This window comes from Corylus avellana, chromosome ca1, assembly GCF_901000735.1.
Source record: "Corylus avellana chromosome ca1, CavTom2PMs-1.0".
NCBI lineage: Eukaryota > Viridiplantae > Streptophyta > Magnoliopsida > Fagales > Betulaceae > Corylus > Corylus avellana.
Window position 1 is genome coordinate 29,255,282 of NC_081541.1, and position 17,393 is coordinate 29,272,674.

The window sequence follows — 17,393 nt, forward strand, 5'->3', positions numbered from 1 at the left end:
GATGCATACAAATTATTTCTTTTTTGATAGATGCGAAGGAAATAGCCTGTGTATTAGGTTGCTCTATTGGGAGGGAGACGAAGTGTTGAGACTCCAAAAATGGGAGCCCGGAGATTGTTCTGGAACCAGAAAGTTGCCATGTTTTGAGGGCTCGACACAACCCACTTCCTGTAGAACTGCCCCACGATCCGCTGTGCATGGGGATCATGTATGCCTGATCCATGGCGCACCTGAACATCTTTGAGATTTGTGGACACATGAAAAACGTGCAACAGAAAAGGTGGCCAATGGGCAATGGTGAAAAACCTCGAGTGGCAAATTCTCCCTGTTCCTTTCCATTTTCTCGGGAAAAAGAGGGAGAGGTATCGAGATATTCTGGAGTGACATCTGAAGGTGAAGGAGTGCGAGAAACCCAATAAGGAGATGCCACCCAATATTAAAAGAATGCCCACGACGTTTTCTACTATAGAAAATGGGTGGAGAAGGGAGTTAACGACAGTTACTGTTGACTCTAAAAGCCCGCCCTTTTCGACATACTCAAAAAAATGTTCAAAATAACCCTACCCAATGCACTGTTATTGCTGAAAGTCACAGACCCTCGATGAATCTAGAGCAAACATAACCACTGTCAGAACTAACAATCTGGAAAAATATTTGTAAAACAGTAACATGAGCCCTCATGACTTTGGTAGCAGATTGCTTTTGGTTGTTTCCATCTTTTGTTTCAATGGTGTTTTTGGCAGCGGGAGAGGGACAAAAGTAGCAGCAATTTCAGGTTTGCAAGGCATTGAATCGCAGAAAAGCAGCCTTTTACATCACAAAGGAAGGAGATCTGGTTTATTTGATGTCATGAGCTTTGGGGCTCGAGCAGATGGCCAGACTGACGATACTAGGGTTTGTTTTCCTCTCTCTCTTTGAAACAAGTTAATTAGTTTATTCTTTGTGAACAACGTTGTTTTCCTTTTCGTTTTTTGCTTTATGATCAGAGGTAGAATAATACCAAACTCCATCCTCTCCATCTTTAAGTCTTTAATCTTTTTACCTTTGTGCTAGAACAACTTAGGAAAGTTAATGGAGTTCAAAAGCACAACTACTGTCCTCAGGAGTGGAAGCAAATGAAGCTACAATCGTTGTGACTTTGCTATCCTTTTCTTCTTCGGATTCATTTTGGCTTGCCGAGTTTAAGTCTCCTAAAATTACCCTTTCTAATTTTTATTAAAGTTACACTAGGAAGAATTCAGTAATTTTGTGCTCCTTATGAATGAAAGACAAGCTTCAGCTTCTGCGAATTTTATATAATACAGATTTTGTTTGTACTTTGAATCAAATTCCCTCCTTTAATTAATGGCTGCAACTTTCAAAATGTTCTAAATTGGCTGATACAGACAAAAGAAGTCATACATTCCACGCCTTCGTCCACAATAGCATGAGGCCATCATTTTCTGATCCCAAATCGCTTCTTAAGAGTTTCACCAAGATATCATATCTTGGTTTTCGTTTGAAACTTTTTTTTTCCTACTATTTGTTCATTTTTCAGTTTTCCTTCCCCTTTCTCCTACCATGGTCCAATAAGAAATTTGGAGATCATCTATTCCGTTCAATTACTGCAGAGTTTTTCTAGAAAACTCAGTTGTATGTTGCGCGTATTTATGCGACCTCTGTGCTGTGCATGGTCGTAAAAGCAGCCGGAGTTGCTGGCTCATTACATCTGAAACTCTATGAAAAAACTTCTTTCTGACTTGGCTTTCACTCTTCCCTCTGATATTAAGAACTTATAAGGGGTTCCTCCCTTTTTTAGAGTTTCTACTTTCTCGTTTGTATATATTTTCGGAAATCACCTCATCTTTGACTAATGGTTACCTAGAATGACTGTAGCTCGTTTATAGATTGATGGCATGAAATAGATGGATAGGTTAAGCATATGTGTATAATGTACATATTTACCTTGTTGGAATTAACAACTGATATTTGTCATTCCAGGCCTTCAGAGCAGCATGGAAGGAGGCATGTAAGTCCTCAGGTTCAGTACATCTTCTGATACCAAAAGGGACATACTTGATTGGCCCCATCAAGTTTGCAGGCCCATGCAATAATGTATCATCTCTGACTTTTTATCTGAAGGCAGGATTCTGACTTAATCTTTTCAATTTTTGTTCTATTACCATTTGTATACCTTACCATCAAGTTTGATCAAGTCATCTATCTATGATTAAATTTGAGGAATTCACAGGGTTATTTGAAGGCTACAACAGACTTGTCAAAGTATGGATTCAGTGCTGGTTGGATTGAATTTAGATGGGTGGATGGGCTAACCTTGACCGGAGGTGGGACCTTTGATGGCCAAGGTGCCAAAGCCTGGCCTTCCAATAACTGCCCCACTCATTCCAAATGCATACTTCTTCCAACTGTAGGTTTCAAAGCTTATACCCTTTGTCATTTCATTCCTATAGTTAACATATTGCATATAAGAGTAATGCTATTTAGTAGACCGTTATATAACTGTCATACAATTGAGATGACGTGGTAATAAAAATTAGACATTCCTTTTTTTTTTTTTTTTTTTTTATAAGTACTAATTCAAGAACTGATTTTCACTGTCACATCGTATGGCAGTCGTATAACAATCTATTAAATAGTATTACTCTTAGATACAGTTATATAGCTTTCAACAAAATCCTTCTCTGTAGGCTTCACCTAAAAAAAGTGGGGAGGGAGCATGCTGGTTTTTTGAGAGATAAAGTACATTTGGCAAGTGGGAGGAAGGTTAGAGCAACAGATCGACCATGCATGACCTAAGGCCAGGATTTACAGTAGGAACATTCAAAAAATGGAAAAAAAAATTTGACAGTGGAGCCTAAAATACTTCTATGATGCAGCCCTAGCTTTATTTCTGGAATATTTGACTGATTTTTCTGTTAAATCTGTGCTTTGGGCCAGATTAGCCTGGAAGACTTGAGAAAAGCATGATGTAATGATTGTCCTGGCACTTCAGTGTATAGGTAGCTGAGACAGTGAAACAAGAAAGTTAATTAGCAAAACATTTTCTGCTTACAGAATTTGAAATTCATGGCCATGAATAAGACAGTTGTCAGAGGCATAACTTCGCTGAATAGCAAGTTCTTTCACATGGCTCTTGTGGGGTGCAAGAACTTCAAAGGCAATAACATCAACATTTCAGCCCCAGCAAACAGTCCTAACACTGATGGCATCCACATTGAGCGAAGCTCTAGTGTCTATTTTTCTGGAGCACACATAGGTACAGGTGATGACTGCATCTCAATCGGGCAAGGAAATTCTCAAGTCACTATCTCAAGCGTTATCTGTGGACCTGGTCACGGCATTAGGTACCCTGAAATCAAATCTCCAATGTTTTTAACCTTATGTTTACTCGCAGACATTCATCTTTTAATCTATCGATTATATATCTTGCATACGATAGCGTCGGAAGTTTGGGAAGATATCGGAACGAGGGAGATGTAAGCGGACTTGTGGTCAGAGATTGTACAATGACAGGCACCTCAAATGGCATTAGGATCAAGACATGGGCCAACTCTCCAGGAAGAAGTGCCGCCACCAACATGACATTTGAGAACATTGTCATGAATAATGTGACCAATCCCATTATAATAGATCAAGCATATTGTCCATTCTCCTCTTGCACTTCAATGGTATTTTTTTTTTTTTTTTTTAGTAGAGGACATTTTGCAGCAATGGTTTTGGTTTCTAGCTGCTGATGAAAATCTCATTGGTAACAAATTGCAGGCACCATCTGGAGTGAAGATCAGTGACATATATTTTAAGAACATTAGAGGGACCTCATCGTCGAAGGTAGCAGTGGCATTGGAATGCAGCAAAGGGATGCCATGCCAGAATATTTACCTTGAAGATGTTCACTTGGACCTGTCATCAGGGGAGAAACATGCCACTTCCACTTGCAAAAATGTTAAAGCTAAATACATTGGCACCCAAATCCCTCCACCCTGTACTTAGTTTCTATGTTACATGGGATTCATGCTATAACTTGCTCCAATGCTGTATGATCTTGTAGAGTAATGCTATAAGTTTTCGTAGAGTCCTCTTAGAATCATCACAAATGTGATGCAGCTTTTAAAATCACCGTTGAATTTGAAATGTGATTTATTGACTTTTGATCTATTGGTGATTTTAAATGTCACATCACATTTGAAATGACTCTAGAATGACTTATAACATTACTCGATCTTGTAGGATCTCACACTTTTAAATGAAAATGTTGGAATATATTCATGTTTAAGGGATATTGCATAAAACCTCGTTCGTCTTTTTGTTTTAGGGCGAGGGTTTTTCATCTTCATACTTCGCATATTCGCCACTTTCTTAAAATAGTGTTTTCTCATTTTGGGGACCTTCCAAGAATCGTAATTTATTGTATTTAAAAAGTATTTCTTAGTTAAGACTTTCCAAAATAAGCATTTGTTCTCAAATAGACGACTTGCCATAAAATTTGAAATCATCATCGTTATTGAATTTTGATCATCTGCCTCTTCTACAATACAAATCTAATACATGTTACGAAAATATAAGGAAGAGACAAGACCAAGAAATGAGTGTAAGAGCATCTCCAGCATACTAGCTATTTTAGGTATTATCTTTTCAATACAAACCAAGTATTATTTTTTAATGTTTATTTTATTTTATTTTATTGTTGATTAGGTATTATCTTTTCAATACAAACTAAGTATTATTTTTTAATGTTTATTTTATTTTATTTTATTGTTGATGGAGAGCGAGAAAGAGAGAAGAAAGGGAAAAAAGAATAAAAAGGCATTAGGTAAACTTTTATATTTGAAAATTTCCTATAACCAAAATTTTATTTTAAAATATTTGCTTGAGAAGTAGAATAGTTCCTAATAGCTAAATGAAGCATTTGAAGATATGATGGAGATGCACCAAGAGAGAAAATGGGAGAAAATTGAAATATTGCAAAAAGAAATGAACGTGGCTTCGAGGGAAATATTGAGGAATAATCTCACATTGCCTATGGACAAGATCTTGGGCATGTTTATAAAGAATGTGTAACCCTCTCTTATCGAACCAGTTTTATGAAATGAGTTAGGCTCATGAATTTCTTCATAGTATCAGAGCCTACCACATGTTGAATGTGACTCATACTACTTATCCCCTGACAAGGACCAGAAAAAATACTGGCATGCACATGAGGGATGATGTTGAAGAATAGTCTCACATTACCTGTGAACAAGATATTGTGTATGTTTATAAGGAATAAACAACGAAATACAAGCCAATTTTATTTTTTTATTTTTTTATTTTTTATTTTTTATTTTTTTATGTAATTTTAAAAGTAAAGTTTGACTGTTTGGTAGCAATTGAAAAAAGACACGAGGAAGAGAGAGGGAGCGAGAGAGTCCTAAAGGACGGCTACGCTAAGCTACAAGGTTCCTGTCTCAGAGATTCATTCCAATAATGGAAATCTATAAGAGAGATTAAGACAAAGGGAGGGAAAAAGTTTTGTCTTATTGATTTTTTAGGGAAAATTATAGTTTACATCCCCAAAGTTGACAGCGTTTTTTAATTCGAACATCAAAGTTTTAATTTTTGCAATCCACTCTCACAAAGTTTCAATTTTTTTTCAATTAGACTAATATTATTTCAAAATTCCCATAAAACCCCTAATTTTTTATTATTTTTTTTATGGCAAAATTTTTTTTTTTTTTTTGGGTGCAGAAATGGCCAGATGGCCATAGCCACTCCAATTTTTTTTAAAATTTTTTTTTTCTATAAAAAATAAAAAAATAAAAAATAGGTGTAATATGAAAAGTTTTGGATACAATTGATCAAATTACAAAAATTTGGAACTTTGGGGGTGGATTGCAAAAATTGAAACTTTGGTGTTCGAAAATTGAAAAACACTGTCAACTTGGGGGTAAACTATAATTTTCCCGATTTTTTATTTTTTAAACGAAAGCTTTTGTAAAATGATTGCTTTTGTGGTGGTTTGAACTTGTGCTCAATATGGCATATAAGAAAGAGAGATAAATGAGAATTAAGGTAGTTTGGTTTAGGGATAAATACTCCAGACCCCCTTGAGGTTTTTCAATTTTATTTTTTTCTCAATGTGGTTTCATTTTTATCACAGGAGGTCCCTGTGGTTTAGATACTTAACGGAATTCCACGTGAACCAATCACAAGTTGACACGTGGCACCTACTTTATTATTATTTTTTTAAAAAAAATGTATTTTCTAAAAAAAAAAGAAAAAAGACTAGGGGTGGCCGAAACCACCCCCAGAACCCACTGGGGGTGGCTCGGCCACCCACAATCTTTTTTTTTTATTATTATTTTTTTTAGAAAATACATTTTTAATTTTTTTTTTTTTTTTAAAAAAAAAATTTAAGTAGGTGCCACGTATCAACTTGTGATGACACATAGAGGACATGAATATTTCTTTTAGCATTATTCGTATTTTATCATCCTAATCCTAAGTGTATATTATTTTTTAAAAATCAAGTTAGAGAAATAAAGACAACATTTTTTTTAAAAAAAAATAATAATATCTACCTAATACGAAGAAAACTCGAGAAACAAAACAAAATAAAGACTCGAGAAACAAAACAAAATCAAGAGGATCCTGATCTTGGTATTGGTATCAACCACATGTTATTCCCTGATTCGAATCTTGGCCACACTATCAAAGCCAATTAACAACTGAAAAGCCTTGACAAAGTATGGAAAAGGATCTTTTACCGATTCCTCTAGTAATAATAACCCTTTTCTAAAGAAGTCGATCTGGAACAGTCTGGAAGTTTTGATTCAGCCGCCTGGGCAGGTTAATTAATTAGGCTATGGGTTTCATTAATAATAATTAGGATTAAATATACTTAAGCCGCCCTCCTAAACTATCAGTTATTTTTAAAAATCTTAACATGTGTGACACTTAAATACATCAAACTAATTCCTAAGAGGTAGCTCAATCGATTGTAGACCACGCTTAATCAAGTGGAAGTCACTAGTTCGAATCCCCTTTCTCCCTTCCCTTATGTGGACATGTAAAAAAAAAAACACCAAATTACAATTTTATTACAATGAAGCCACTTTTCTATCATTCTTTAAAAAAATATCCTTATTTTCTTAAAATAAAAAATAAATTTTTTTATGTAAATTATAGACAATCGAACCTTACTATATGTATTTTAGTATTTAATTATTTAATTATTTATTTTTTAAAAAAATAGGAGTATTTTTGAAAGAATGATAGAAATTAAAGTGACTTAATTGCAACAAAACGATAGTTTGATGTATTCAAATGTCACATTTATACTTTTTTAAAAACGACTAATAATTTAAGAGCTTAAATATATGGATAGAATTTTTTTCTAAACTAGGTTGGAGGAACTTTCTTAAACCTGGCCTGTTTGTAAAAATGACATGTGTCCACTTTTTTAATAACATGTGAGATGTACATGAGTTTTTAATATTATTTATTCCAACTTTATCTCTACTATTAAAAAACATGTGCATCTCACATGTTTAAATGAAGAGCTCTTCATGCTGCAGTTTTTTGCCAAGAATTGGGTATCCAAGATCTTATCACGGAGGGAGACGCGATGCTAGTAGTGAAGGAGATATCTACAACAGAACCTAGTGGTACTAGATTCGGACACATCGTGGCTGACAGCAAGGGAGTTCTTCAATCTCTGCGTAGATGGAAATGTATTCATGCTAGTAGAGACGCTAATACAGTAGCCCACAAATTGGCCACTATGGCTAAACAGGGTGTCATAGATAAAGTTTGGATGGAGGAAAATTCGGAATGTATTTGGGATGTTCTTTTGAGGGAACAATCTGCTTTGCCTCTTTGATTGATTTATCAAATATAATTCTTATTCAAAAAAAAAAAAAATGACACATGTCATTTTTATAGACTGAGTTGGATGAATCCAATTTGAAGAAAAACTTTGTCCTAAATATATTTAATCCTAATAATTGAGTTCATTAGGTGATTAATAAACTCTCAATCATTTGAGCTTTGATACCAATAATGTGGGAAGAATTCCTGTATAACCCTTCCCTATATTTGTATACCTCCAAAAAAAATAATAATAAAATAAATAAATAAATAAATTCTCAATCAATCTACCATGTTCTTGACGATGAACTGGAGGGCACGCACCTGTCACACCTCCACGTGAATCATTTCTCTCCACCACTCTCTCCTCATTTCACTTTCAATCACTAATATATATATATATATATATATACACATATGAGTGAAAAGCAAAGGCAGGTTCTCTCACACCCTCAACTATCAAATCCTGTACTTTCTTCACCCTTTTCATTTGTCAACTTCTCTCCATCTTTCTGGGGAAAAATGGCTATTCGTTTGCCTGGTATTACAAATGCTAAGAACAGTCTCCATCCATCAGACACATTTGCAAAGAAAGCAATTCCATCATTTACATATGTTCCAAAAGGCCAAAATCAGAAATATTTTGGCAGAAGTTCTCAATATCGCGAGGCTTCGGGTCGAAATACAAGCTTCGTGTGTCGCAGCGTTTTTCTCTATGTAAGTATTTTTAGAGAGGGTTGTGCTATATATTCTTATCAAAGCAGCACAATACCATAGTTTCATATTTATATATTGATAGCTAAATACAAAAGTTTTAGAGATAAATGCATTTTATATCCTTATAGTTAAAGGTTTTGATAAAATAAGTCTATTAAGTTTTAACTTTTAAAATGTGATTAATAACTCTTTTTAAGGTAAGCCAAAAAAATCACCATTTTTTACCTTACTATTTATTGTTTTAATTTACCTTGCTGACGTGGAGAGAGGAAGCTAACGTGAAATCAAAGGTTTTTATTTTTTATTTTTTTATATATATTGGTGATCTGTCGAGTCTAACATGTTACTTTTGCGGTGACTAAGCAAATTGGACACATGTCACTATTTTATTGGTGTTGACATGTCATGTTAACGAATTCCTTTAGTTTTATTTTTTTTGACAATATGGACCAATCTTTTGTTTTTTTTTGGCTTACCATAGAAAGTGATTAATCGAGCTATTTGCCAAAACCTTATACCAGGTTTATAGGGATGATCTAAAATGTATTTATCCCAACATTTTATCTTTTTCCCACGAAAAAATCTACACAATTTACTATCTTAGTTCTGAACTTGCAAATTTTATCAAAGAAAAAACATACATACATCGTACAAATAAAAAATAAAAAAAATACATATATACATCATGTGTGTATATATATATCAACCTGTAAATATAATTAATACCCAATTACAATTTGAAATCCTTGCAAGTACATATTCAATTCAAGCATAAAAAATAAAAATTTATTCATTAAGAGAATTTTTTTTTTTTTTTTTGACATGTCCGTACAAAAGAAAAAAATTAAGAGAGTTTATGGTAGCTGAATATCAAACCGTACATCAAAGAGAGAGAGATTTGGGAAAGGGGCGATGGCGGCCCCTCCCCCTTCTCTTGCAAATTTTCTTTAAAATTTGGGCGATGGCCCATAAGCCCATAACATTCATTGTGGAGGCTCAGGTCATATACAACATGAAGGACAGAAATCGGTATTCTTATAATATATATATATATATATATATATATATATTTTAATTTTATTTATTTAGCTACGGCATGGGAATAGCTCCTAAAACTATTAAATTTTTATATTATATATAATATATAAATATTTATTTATTTTTTCATTTATTTAACTACATATGACATTGTTTGATATCAATTTAGAGTGTTGTTAGTTAAGGATGTTACAACTTTAATTAAAGTGGTAATTCATGTAGCACTTATCATGCAGTCACTAAAATGTCAATTGTCATGTGTTAATCTACACGAACTATATATTGATACTATATAATACACTAGTAAAAAAATAAGGAAAAACCTTAAAAAGAAAAGGAAAACAAAAAAAAACAAAAAACACTCTCCAATTTTGACACTTTTAACATGTGTGAGTATGTGATTACAAAAAAAAAAAAAAAAAAAAAAGTGAATGTCACCGCTATTAAAAGTTATAAAATAATTGTAAAACAATAGTATGAGTATGGATGTCAAGTCATTTTAACATGTTTAGGTATAAAATACAAAACTATATAGATTAATCATAACTCAATCAATTTAATTAAACGAGTTAAACCCTTCAACTCTAACTCGCTAAATTTTGTATTAGGTTCGCGTCTTGTGTCAATAATTGTCAGCCTAAATATCGGGTATCGAATTCAAATCATGTCGAAACATAAAAATAATATTATATAAATCAATCATAATCTAATTAATTTAATTAAAGTAATTAGATCTCTCAACTTTAATATACTAATTTTTATGTTAAGTTGGTATTAAATTTACGAGTTTTATAAAAAATTACTAATCCTCGCATGAGTAGCATTAACTGCATAATCAATAAATAAATTTTACTGTTGGGGGCAAAAAGTGTAAACCTGGGAGTGTGTCCTCGCCGCCTCGGAGTATGTGCATGTAACAATTCTCTTAAATCTTTGCCGAATTCTAGAAAGAAGAAAGGGGGACACGGAGAAATAACATGGAGAGCGCGTCGGAAATGGTGGCATTTCCGCTCCTAACGACACCGATCGAGTCGAATTACAGAGCGTGCACCATTCCCTACCGGTTCCCCTCCGATAACCCCCGCAAGCCCACCCAGACGGAGCTTGCTTGGATCGACCTCTTCCTCAATTCCATTCCCTCTTTCAAGTATGCTTGTCGATTTCTCATCTCCGAAACGAATTTTTGGGCGAAATCAAAACCAATTGTATCTGTTTAATACGTTAATCTGTTGCAGGAAACGAGCAGAGAGTGATCCTACAGTTCGTGATGCTAATACTAAGGCTGAAATGTTCGCTCGGAGGTGCCGTTTTCTCTAAGCTCTCGCTTCTTTGTGATGAAATCACTTTATCTTGACGTTATGAGGATTTTGATTTCATTTTCTGATTTTGCGTTTGTGATGGAAGGTATTCTGAAATGCTTGAGGACTTCAAGAAAGATCCTGAGGCTCATGGAGGGCCACCTGATTGCACTGTAAGCCAATCTTTAAGAACATAATCTACGAGTTTTTGTCACTTTTGATTCTCATTTTCCTATGGAATGTCTGAAATTTTTTGCCTTTTTTTTTTTTTTTTTGGTGTGGGGGGACATGTTAGCTTATGTGCAGACTTCGTGAGCAAATCCTTAGAGAATTAGGATTCAAGGATATATTCAAGAAAGTGAAGGTAAGTGTTAACGTGATACCCTGATTGTGAAAGTTAAGTCCCACGTTTGTTTTGGGTATATCACACATGTAGATAAGGTTTTGCTGACTCATAAAGTTGTTTGTTTTCGTGGAAAATTTGATAGGATGAAGAGAATGCAAAGGCTATATCCCTATTTGCGGGTGTCGTTCGTCTTAATGATGCCATTGAAGATGGAGGCAAGCGTATAGAGAATCTGGTGAGAGGAGTATTGGCGGGAAACATATTCGATCTTGGTTCTGCACAGGTTGGTCTTCTTTTGTTGTGACATGAAAATTTGATTTGCTGCAAATATCTCTTTAGGGCCAGATAGGCACACACTGCTTTTAACCATAGTCTATCATATATGTTCTCATTAGATCAACACCTTTAAGTAGAATCAACAACTCTGCCCTATTAGACATCATTTTGTTTTTCACCATGCGATGTTCTTATGAAGTTACATACGTGTGGTCAATCAATGGCGAATTCTCACAAATGCTGCTCTTGCATTTCTGAAACTTGAACATAGATGGGATATTGGTTTAATTTTTGTGGAGATTTAATTTGCTTGTTTAGATGTTTTCAGCTTTAGCTCCTTGCTTTAGCTTTTCTTTGTAAAGTGTTTAGTTGTTTGTTAATCACAGTTACTCATTCATCAAAAAAAAGAAAAAAAAAAAAAAAGAAACTTGAACATAGTATGGAACAATTTAGGAATTTGAAACTGCATCATGTTCTAGTTATAAAAGAATATGTTGTGTTGGTATCAAGATATAGATCCTTTCTCATGGCTTTTGCAACATGGAGACTACTTAAAAAATGATGTAACATGTCGATGTTTAAATGGTTTTCAATAGTACTAAACATTTATTTTTCTTTCTCAATTCCTGAAGCTTGCAGAGGTTTTCTCAAAGGATGGAATGTCCTTTTTAGCTAGTTGTCAAAATCTTGTCCCTCGACCTTGGGTTATTGATGACTTGGACAATTTCAAACTGAAATGGAGCAAGAAATCTTGGAAGAAGGCAAGTTTTATGTGCAATTTAATTTACCCAACATCTTTGACATATATCTCTATGTTGATACTATTACGTTATTTACGTGTGATTCTTATTCACTAACTAGCTCCTTTGGTTGTCTTGACAGGCTATCATTTTTGTTGATAATTCTGGTGCAGATATCATTTTGGGTATTTTGCCATTTGCAAGAGAATTACTACGACGTGGCACAAAGGTTTGTTTTCAGTTTTCAATTCTTCTAAACTATGCATCTGAATCTACAAGCCTAGAATTTCCCATAGTGGAATTTTTTTATTAAAGAAAATTTTATGTATGTTGTATCTAAAATTTTGAAGCTCCATTTTGTACCTGTCAAGTTGTGAAGAAAGAAGTCAGTAAGTACAGTCCATAACAGTATTTCCTGGTATTTGTGTCCCTCCTTGATATGAACCCTGTAGTAGATACTTGCCATGACTTAGTATGCTTCTTTTCCTGTTTGTATACATCACATGGTATATTGGATAAGTCAGTTTCCTTTTAATTTGGGTTACCTAGCTGGTTTTGAATGGAGGTTATCATCTGGTGGTCCTTCAAAAGCAAAATTACCTCCCACTCCTTTTTCCTCATTATCTCTTGTTGTTTAATTCCAATTTTTGCGTTTGGGATTCTATATCTGAAGGTTTTTCTGGGTGATATAGATTTTGACCATTTTGAATATTCAGTTATCACCCACTCTTCATATGGTTGTAATTTCGGCATTGTTTGGCATGATGACTTTCTCTCTGCAGGTTGTTTTGGCAGCCAATGACTTGCCTTCTATAAATGATGTAACTTACCCTGAACTGGTTGACATTATATCAAAGGTGATAGAAAGAAACTCTCTGATCTGTATCAAATTGTAGAATCTTGGTTGACCCTGACTTTGTAAGTGGCAATTTGCCAGCTGAAGGATGAACACGGGCAGCTTATGGGTGTTGATACTTCAAATCTTTTAATTGCCAATTCTGGCAATGATTTGCCGGTAAGAAAGTGCAATTTTGTTTTGCATTAAATGTTCTTTAACTTATTGGATGATTGATATCACTATTTTTTTCTCTTAGATAAATAGAACACCACCATAGATGTATGAAGTTCTTTTGCCTTTTAATTCCTTCCAGGTTATTGATCTTACAAGAGTTTCACAAGAGCTCGCCTATCTAGCAAGTGATGCAGACCTGGTTATCTTGGAAGGGATGGTAGGTTCTTACCAATTCAGGAAGCTAGTAGAGTTATAAACCCTTTTTTGTGGTTGACGCTTCTTTGTTCAGTTCCTGTTTCTCTTATTCAAATGACCTTTGACAATTTATAACCAAACTGGACCATCCAAATGGCTACTCATGTATCACTAACTACATCTTACTGCAGATTTCATTTGCATTTTTTGGTTTTCTGCATTGAATATTGTTCAAATTTATGGAAGCATATGAGAGATAGAAATGGTGTGGTAGGTTTGGGATTCAAGTTGTTGTGATCAAGAACGAGGAAAAACACAAACTACCAGTGTTCACTTTCATATTATTTAAGTGCTTCTTGAGAGAAAACTTAACGTTAGAGTTTTCCAACTTCATCTGACGGCGGCCCCCCCCCAAAAAAAAAAAAAAAAAAAAAGAAAAGAAAAGAAAAAGAAAACGGCAGTAGAGACCTTCCTGAATAATTTAACAAATTTAATATATGAAGGTATGGTACCCATGTAGATTATGGTAGCTCCATTCGAACTTAGTTTCTTGTCCTATTTAATTATTATCTTTTGAAGAAGAAAAAATTGTTTAAGGGGAAATAAATAAAAATGAAATAGAATGAAAAAGAAAGGATGAGACAAATACATGGAAAGTATAATTTCCTATCAATTACAAACCTATTTCTTTTTTCTCTTCTTTTGTTTGGCTGCATGAGGTTAGGTTTTAGCAAACAAAGTACTGTTATTTGTCTTTATGGCTGATACTAGTTTCAGTGTCTGAAAATTTGCTGTGAGAGTAGTTTGTCACAGCATACATTTTACCTACCTCTCCTTCAGAAAACATATTGGTCAATCATTTAGAGCTTGGGGGAACAATCCATGATTGAATGTACTGCTACACACACACGCTCACACGCACACACATTTGTGGATAAGCCTTATCAGTGAATAATTTGTTTTTGTTCTTGAAATCTAACTGAGATTGCTTTAGTTCTCGAAATATAACTGAGAGTGCTTCTGGCAGGGTCGTGGAATAGAGACAAACCTTTATGCTCAATTTAAGTGTGATTCCCTCAAGATTGGGATGGTAATGGCAATGGCTTCACCTATGTTATTGCTGCTTTTTTCAGTATATCTGGTTATTTGTTTCCCTTGGTGGATACATTAATTAATTTCATTTTTGTGTTTCTTCCTCTCATCTTCATATACAGGTGAAACATTCAGAGGTCGCCCAGTTTCTTGGAGGACGGCTTTATGATTGTGTCTTTAAATACAATGAAGTTCAAAGTTTATAAATTATAATGTCATTCTTGTACTGCTATTTCTGATTGTATCCATGCAATACACTAGCATCCGGTGTCACTGCCTGGAAGAATTATTTGTTTGAACTTTTAAAGTTTGTCATTTTTATAAATAACTAGGGGAACTCCTTACAAGTAGCACACGTTATTTTCCTCGACATGATTTATGTGCATGCATGCTCTTCTTTCTTTCAAATGTTTTGCCATTAGTGTTGGTGCTTGCCACAAAATATTTATCAAGTGTCTTCACGAATTGGTTGGGGATTGTTTCAGATTTGGTTTTGTAATTTTTCTGTAGAAATTTTCTGCCATATTATTGAAGGAGGAACATGACAAGGTCATACATATTGATGATCATCAATCTTAGAAAGAGAAAACAGGGAAAGAAAAAAAAAGGTTGACATTAGAGGAGATAAGTAGATCATTTCTTTTTGGTGGGATAGGAAGCCATTTTGTTGATACCGCAAAGCCCTTCAGGTTTTCCAGTATTTCTCTTCATCCTTATGTAACCTTTCTCTCCCCACTTTGGTCCCCATGAATTCTTCACAATAATGTAATCTGACCCCTTTGATGAACCGTATCCAACAGCTGTTACTCCATGGTCTAGCTCAGTTCCACAACGCCCATCAAATACCCCCTGCAAACCCATCAAATCAAATGCAAAATTAGGGTAAACAATCTGAAAGCATTGAAATGTGTGGATGCTTTCCATGTTGCTATTCTTCACATTCATTTTACCTTGGTTGACGTTTTAAGTGGCTAAGTGACTGATATGAAAAATCATTTAAAACACGTTATATTAATCGGTGTGAAATAAGTGTCATTCAGCTTACCCCGCTATAGAATTGGAAGTCTTGACCAGAGGCCTCAATAGCAATGCTAAGAGGTTGTTGAGCCAGTGCCTTCAAAAAACTTTCATCATTTTGTGGCACATCTTCGTAACCACTTATAGTTACTAGGTCCATTTCTTCCTGAAGACAAATAAACATGAATAATCAACTTCTGTTATGAAATTAAATTAGTTTACAGTTGAATTCGATTTGAACAGTAGTTTCCTTTAGAGTGTAATTTACCCTCTTCTCCTCACAAGTGCCTTCCTCCATTAGATATGGGTAGTCTTCCTCCTTGTGTAGTCCTCCGCTGGACATAATGAACTCGAATGCATAATCCATGAGACCTCCATTGCAGCCATTGTTGAAACTTCTGTCACAATCAATCAGCTCTTGCTCGGACAATGAGGTTAAATTCCCTGTGACTATCTGGTTTATACCCTCCACAGCCGCAACGGTTGAAAACGCCCAACAACTACCTGTATGCTCATGATGATGAATAATTTTATTCAGTAGATTCTTATACAACTGGATAATATGGCAGTAAAAACCAGCATTTGGACGAGATTGGATAACTAACTTATACAGTCACGTCATTCGGTTGTATAACAGTTATATATGCATGTAAAGAGGGAGAGAGATATATATATACATACCACATGAGCCTTGGTTCTTGACGGGAGTAACGGCTCCTTTCTTTCTCCAATCCACAGACTTGGGCAGATCCACCACATCTCCATAGCTGAAATCTTTAGAGGACTCTCTTCTTCTAGGCAGCTCAGATTTCAACCCCAAGTACTTGCTCTTGAACTCCTCATGGCTCATGTCTGCAAACTCGTTCAACCCAAGCCAGTAGCTAGTGATCTCCTTATTCCTCTGATCAATATGCTTCAAGTTTTCTTTGAAAATCTCAAACCTGTGCAGCTTCTCTTCCATGCTCCGGTAAGTTTTGCCGTGCTTTGAAAGCCACGATTCGAACAGCTGTATGATTTTGTCAATGCAAGTCAGGTGCTCCGGGGAATAGCCCACGATTGAAAAATCTTGAGCGAGAGCGAAACAGACGAAGAGAGAAGCAGAGAAGGCAAGAAGGGAGATCTTGGAATACGAAGAGAAAGCCATTTGTGTGAGAAATCAAGTCCAGAAGAGGATGAAGAAGAAGAAGAACAGAGTGAGTGAATGTGAGAGGGAGGAGATGGAGATGCTGTATATATAGTTGTGGCTTCGTGGGTTGCTTTCAAGTGAAGTGAATAAAATTGAATTGTTTTTCGACATACGGAGCCTTTACGGTTGGTTCTAGTGGGAGGCTTTTGTTCCAAGCATGCTCGTTTGCTTACGCAGAGACGGGAACCTTGGGAAAATTTCACAACGACGGGTGAAATTGTCGCGGTGTTTTCTCGCGTAATTTTCTGAACGAAGCAATCCTCCCATTTTTTATTACAAAAAGACCATGCATGTCTGTTTGCGAGAGAGAACTGAGAAGAGTGGGAGGGAGGGATGAGGGACGAAGGTGAGAAACCGACGTCGTTTTTTTGTTTGAAGGTTCCGAGTATTTTTTGAATTTTTCTTTTTTCTTTTGGAAAGAAAACCGACGTCGTTTTCTTGAAGGTTACGAGAAAAGGAAAAAAACATTCCGACCATTACTCGAGCTTGTACGTGTCATCCTTGTGCAGGAGCCACGCTATCCTTCTGTATAGCTACGTTTGGCAAGGGGAGGTTTAGCACTGTAGCTGGAACGGCACTGTTCCAGCTACAGTGCGAAGCTGACATTTGGTCAGTTTTTTCATTTTTTTTA

The 17,393-nt window shown here is 35.2% G+C and overlaps 3 protein-coding genes across 3 annotated transcripts; 2 read left to right on the forward strand and 1 right to left on the reverse strand.

Annotated features, from left to right (window-relative positions):
• Nucleotides 1-669: 669 nt before the first annotated feature.
• Nucleotides 670-4,019, forward strand: LOC132169300 (exopolygalacturonase-like). Its single transcript, XM_059580358.1, has 6 exons — nt 670-894; nt 1,981-2,121; nt 2,231-2,407; nt 3,055-3,344; nt 3,440-3,668; nt 3,763-4,019. Exons 1-6 carry the CDS (start codon nt 670-672, stop codon nt 3,988-3,990), a joined length of 1,290 nt encoding a protein of 429 aa, XP_059436341.1. The 3' UTR covers nt 3,991-4,019.
• Nucleotides 4,020-8,352: 4,333 nt separating this feature from the next.
• LOC132168230 (damage-control phosphatase At2g17340-like) lies at nt 8,353-14,909 on the forward strand. Its single transcript, XM_059579353.1, has 13 exons — nt 8,353-8,562; nt 10,548-10,747; nt 10,836-10,901; nt 11,005-11,071; nt 11,194-11,262; nt 11,387-11,527; nt 12,153-12,281; nt 12,403-12,489; nt 13,043-13,117; nt 13,198-13,275; nt 13,412-13,489; nt 14,495-14,557; nt 14,682-14,909. Exons 1-13 carry the CDS (start codon nt 8,368-8,370, stop codon nt 14,763-14,765), a joined length of 1,332 nt encoding a protein of 443 aa, XP_059435336.1. The 5' UTR covers nt 8,353-8,367; the 3' UTR covers nt 14,766-14,909.
• A 145-nt stretch (nt 14,910-15,054) lies between these two features.
• LOC132168231 (cysteine protease XCP1) lies at nt 15,055-16,764 on the reverse strand. Its single transcript, XM_059579354.1, has 4 exons — nt 16,258-16,764; nt 15,845-16,080; nt 15,605-15,742; nt 15,055-15,408 (listed from the first exon to the last, which is right to left on the reverse strand). The coding sequence occupies exons 1-4, from the start codon at nt 16,718-16,720 to the stop codon at nt 15,193-15,195; spliced, it is 1,053 nt and encodes a 350-aa protein (XP_059435337.1). The 5' UTR covers nt 16,721-16,764; the 3' UTR covers nt 15,055-15,192.
• Between the last annotated feature and the right edge of the window lie 629 nt (nt 16,765-17,393).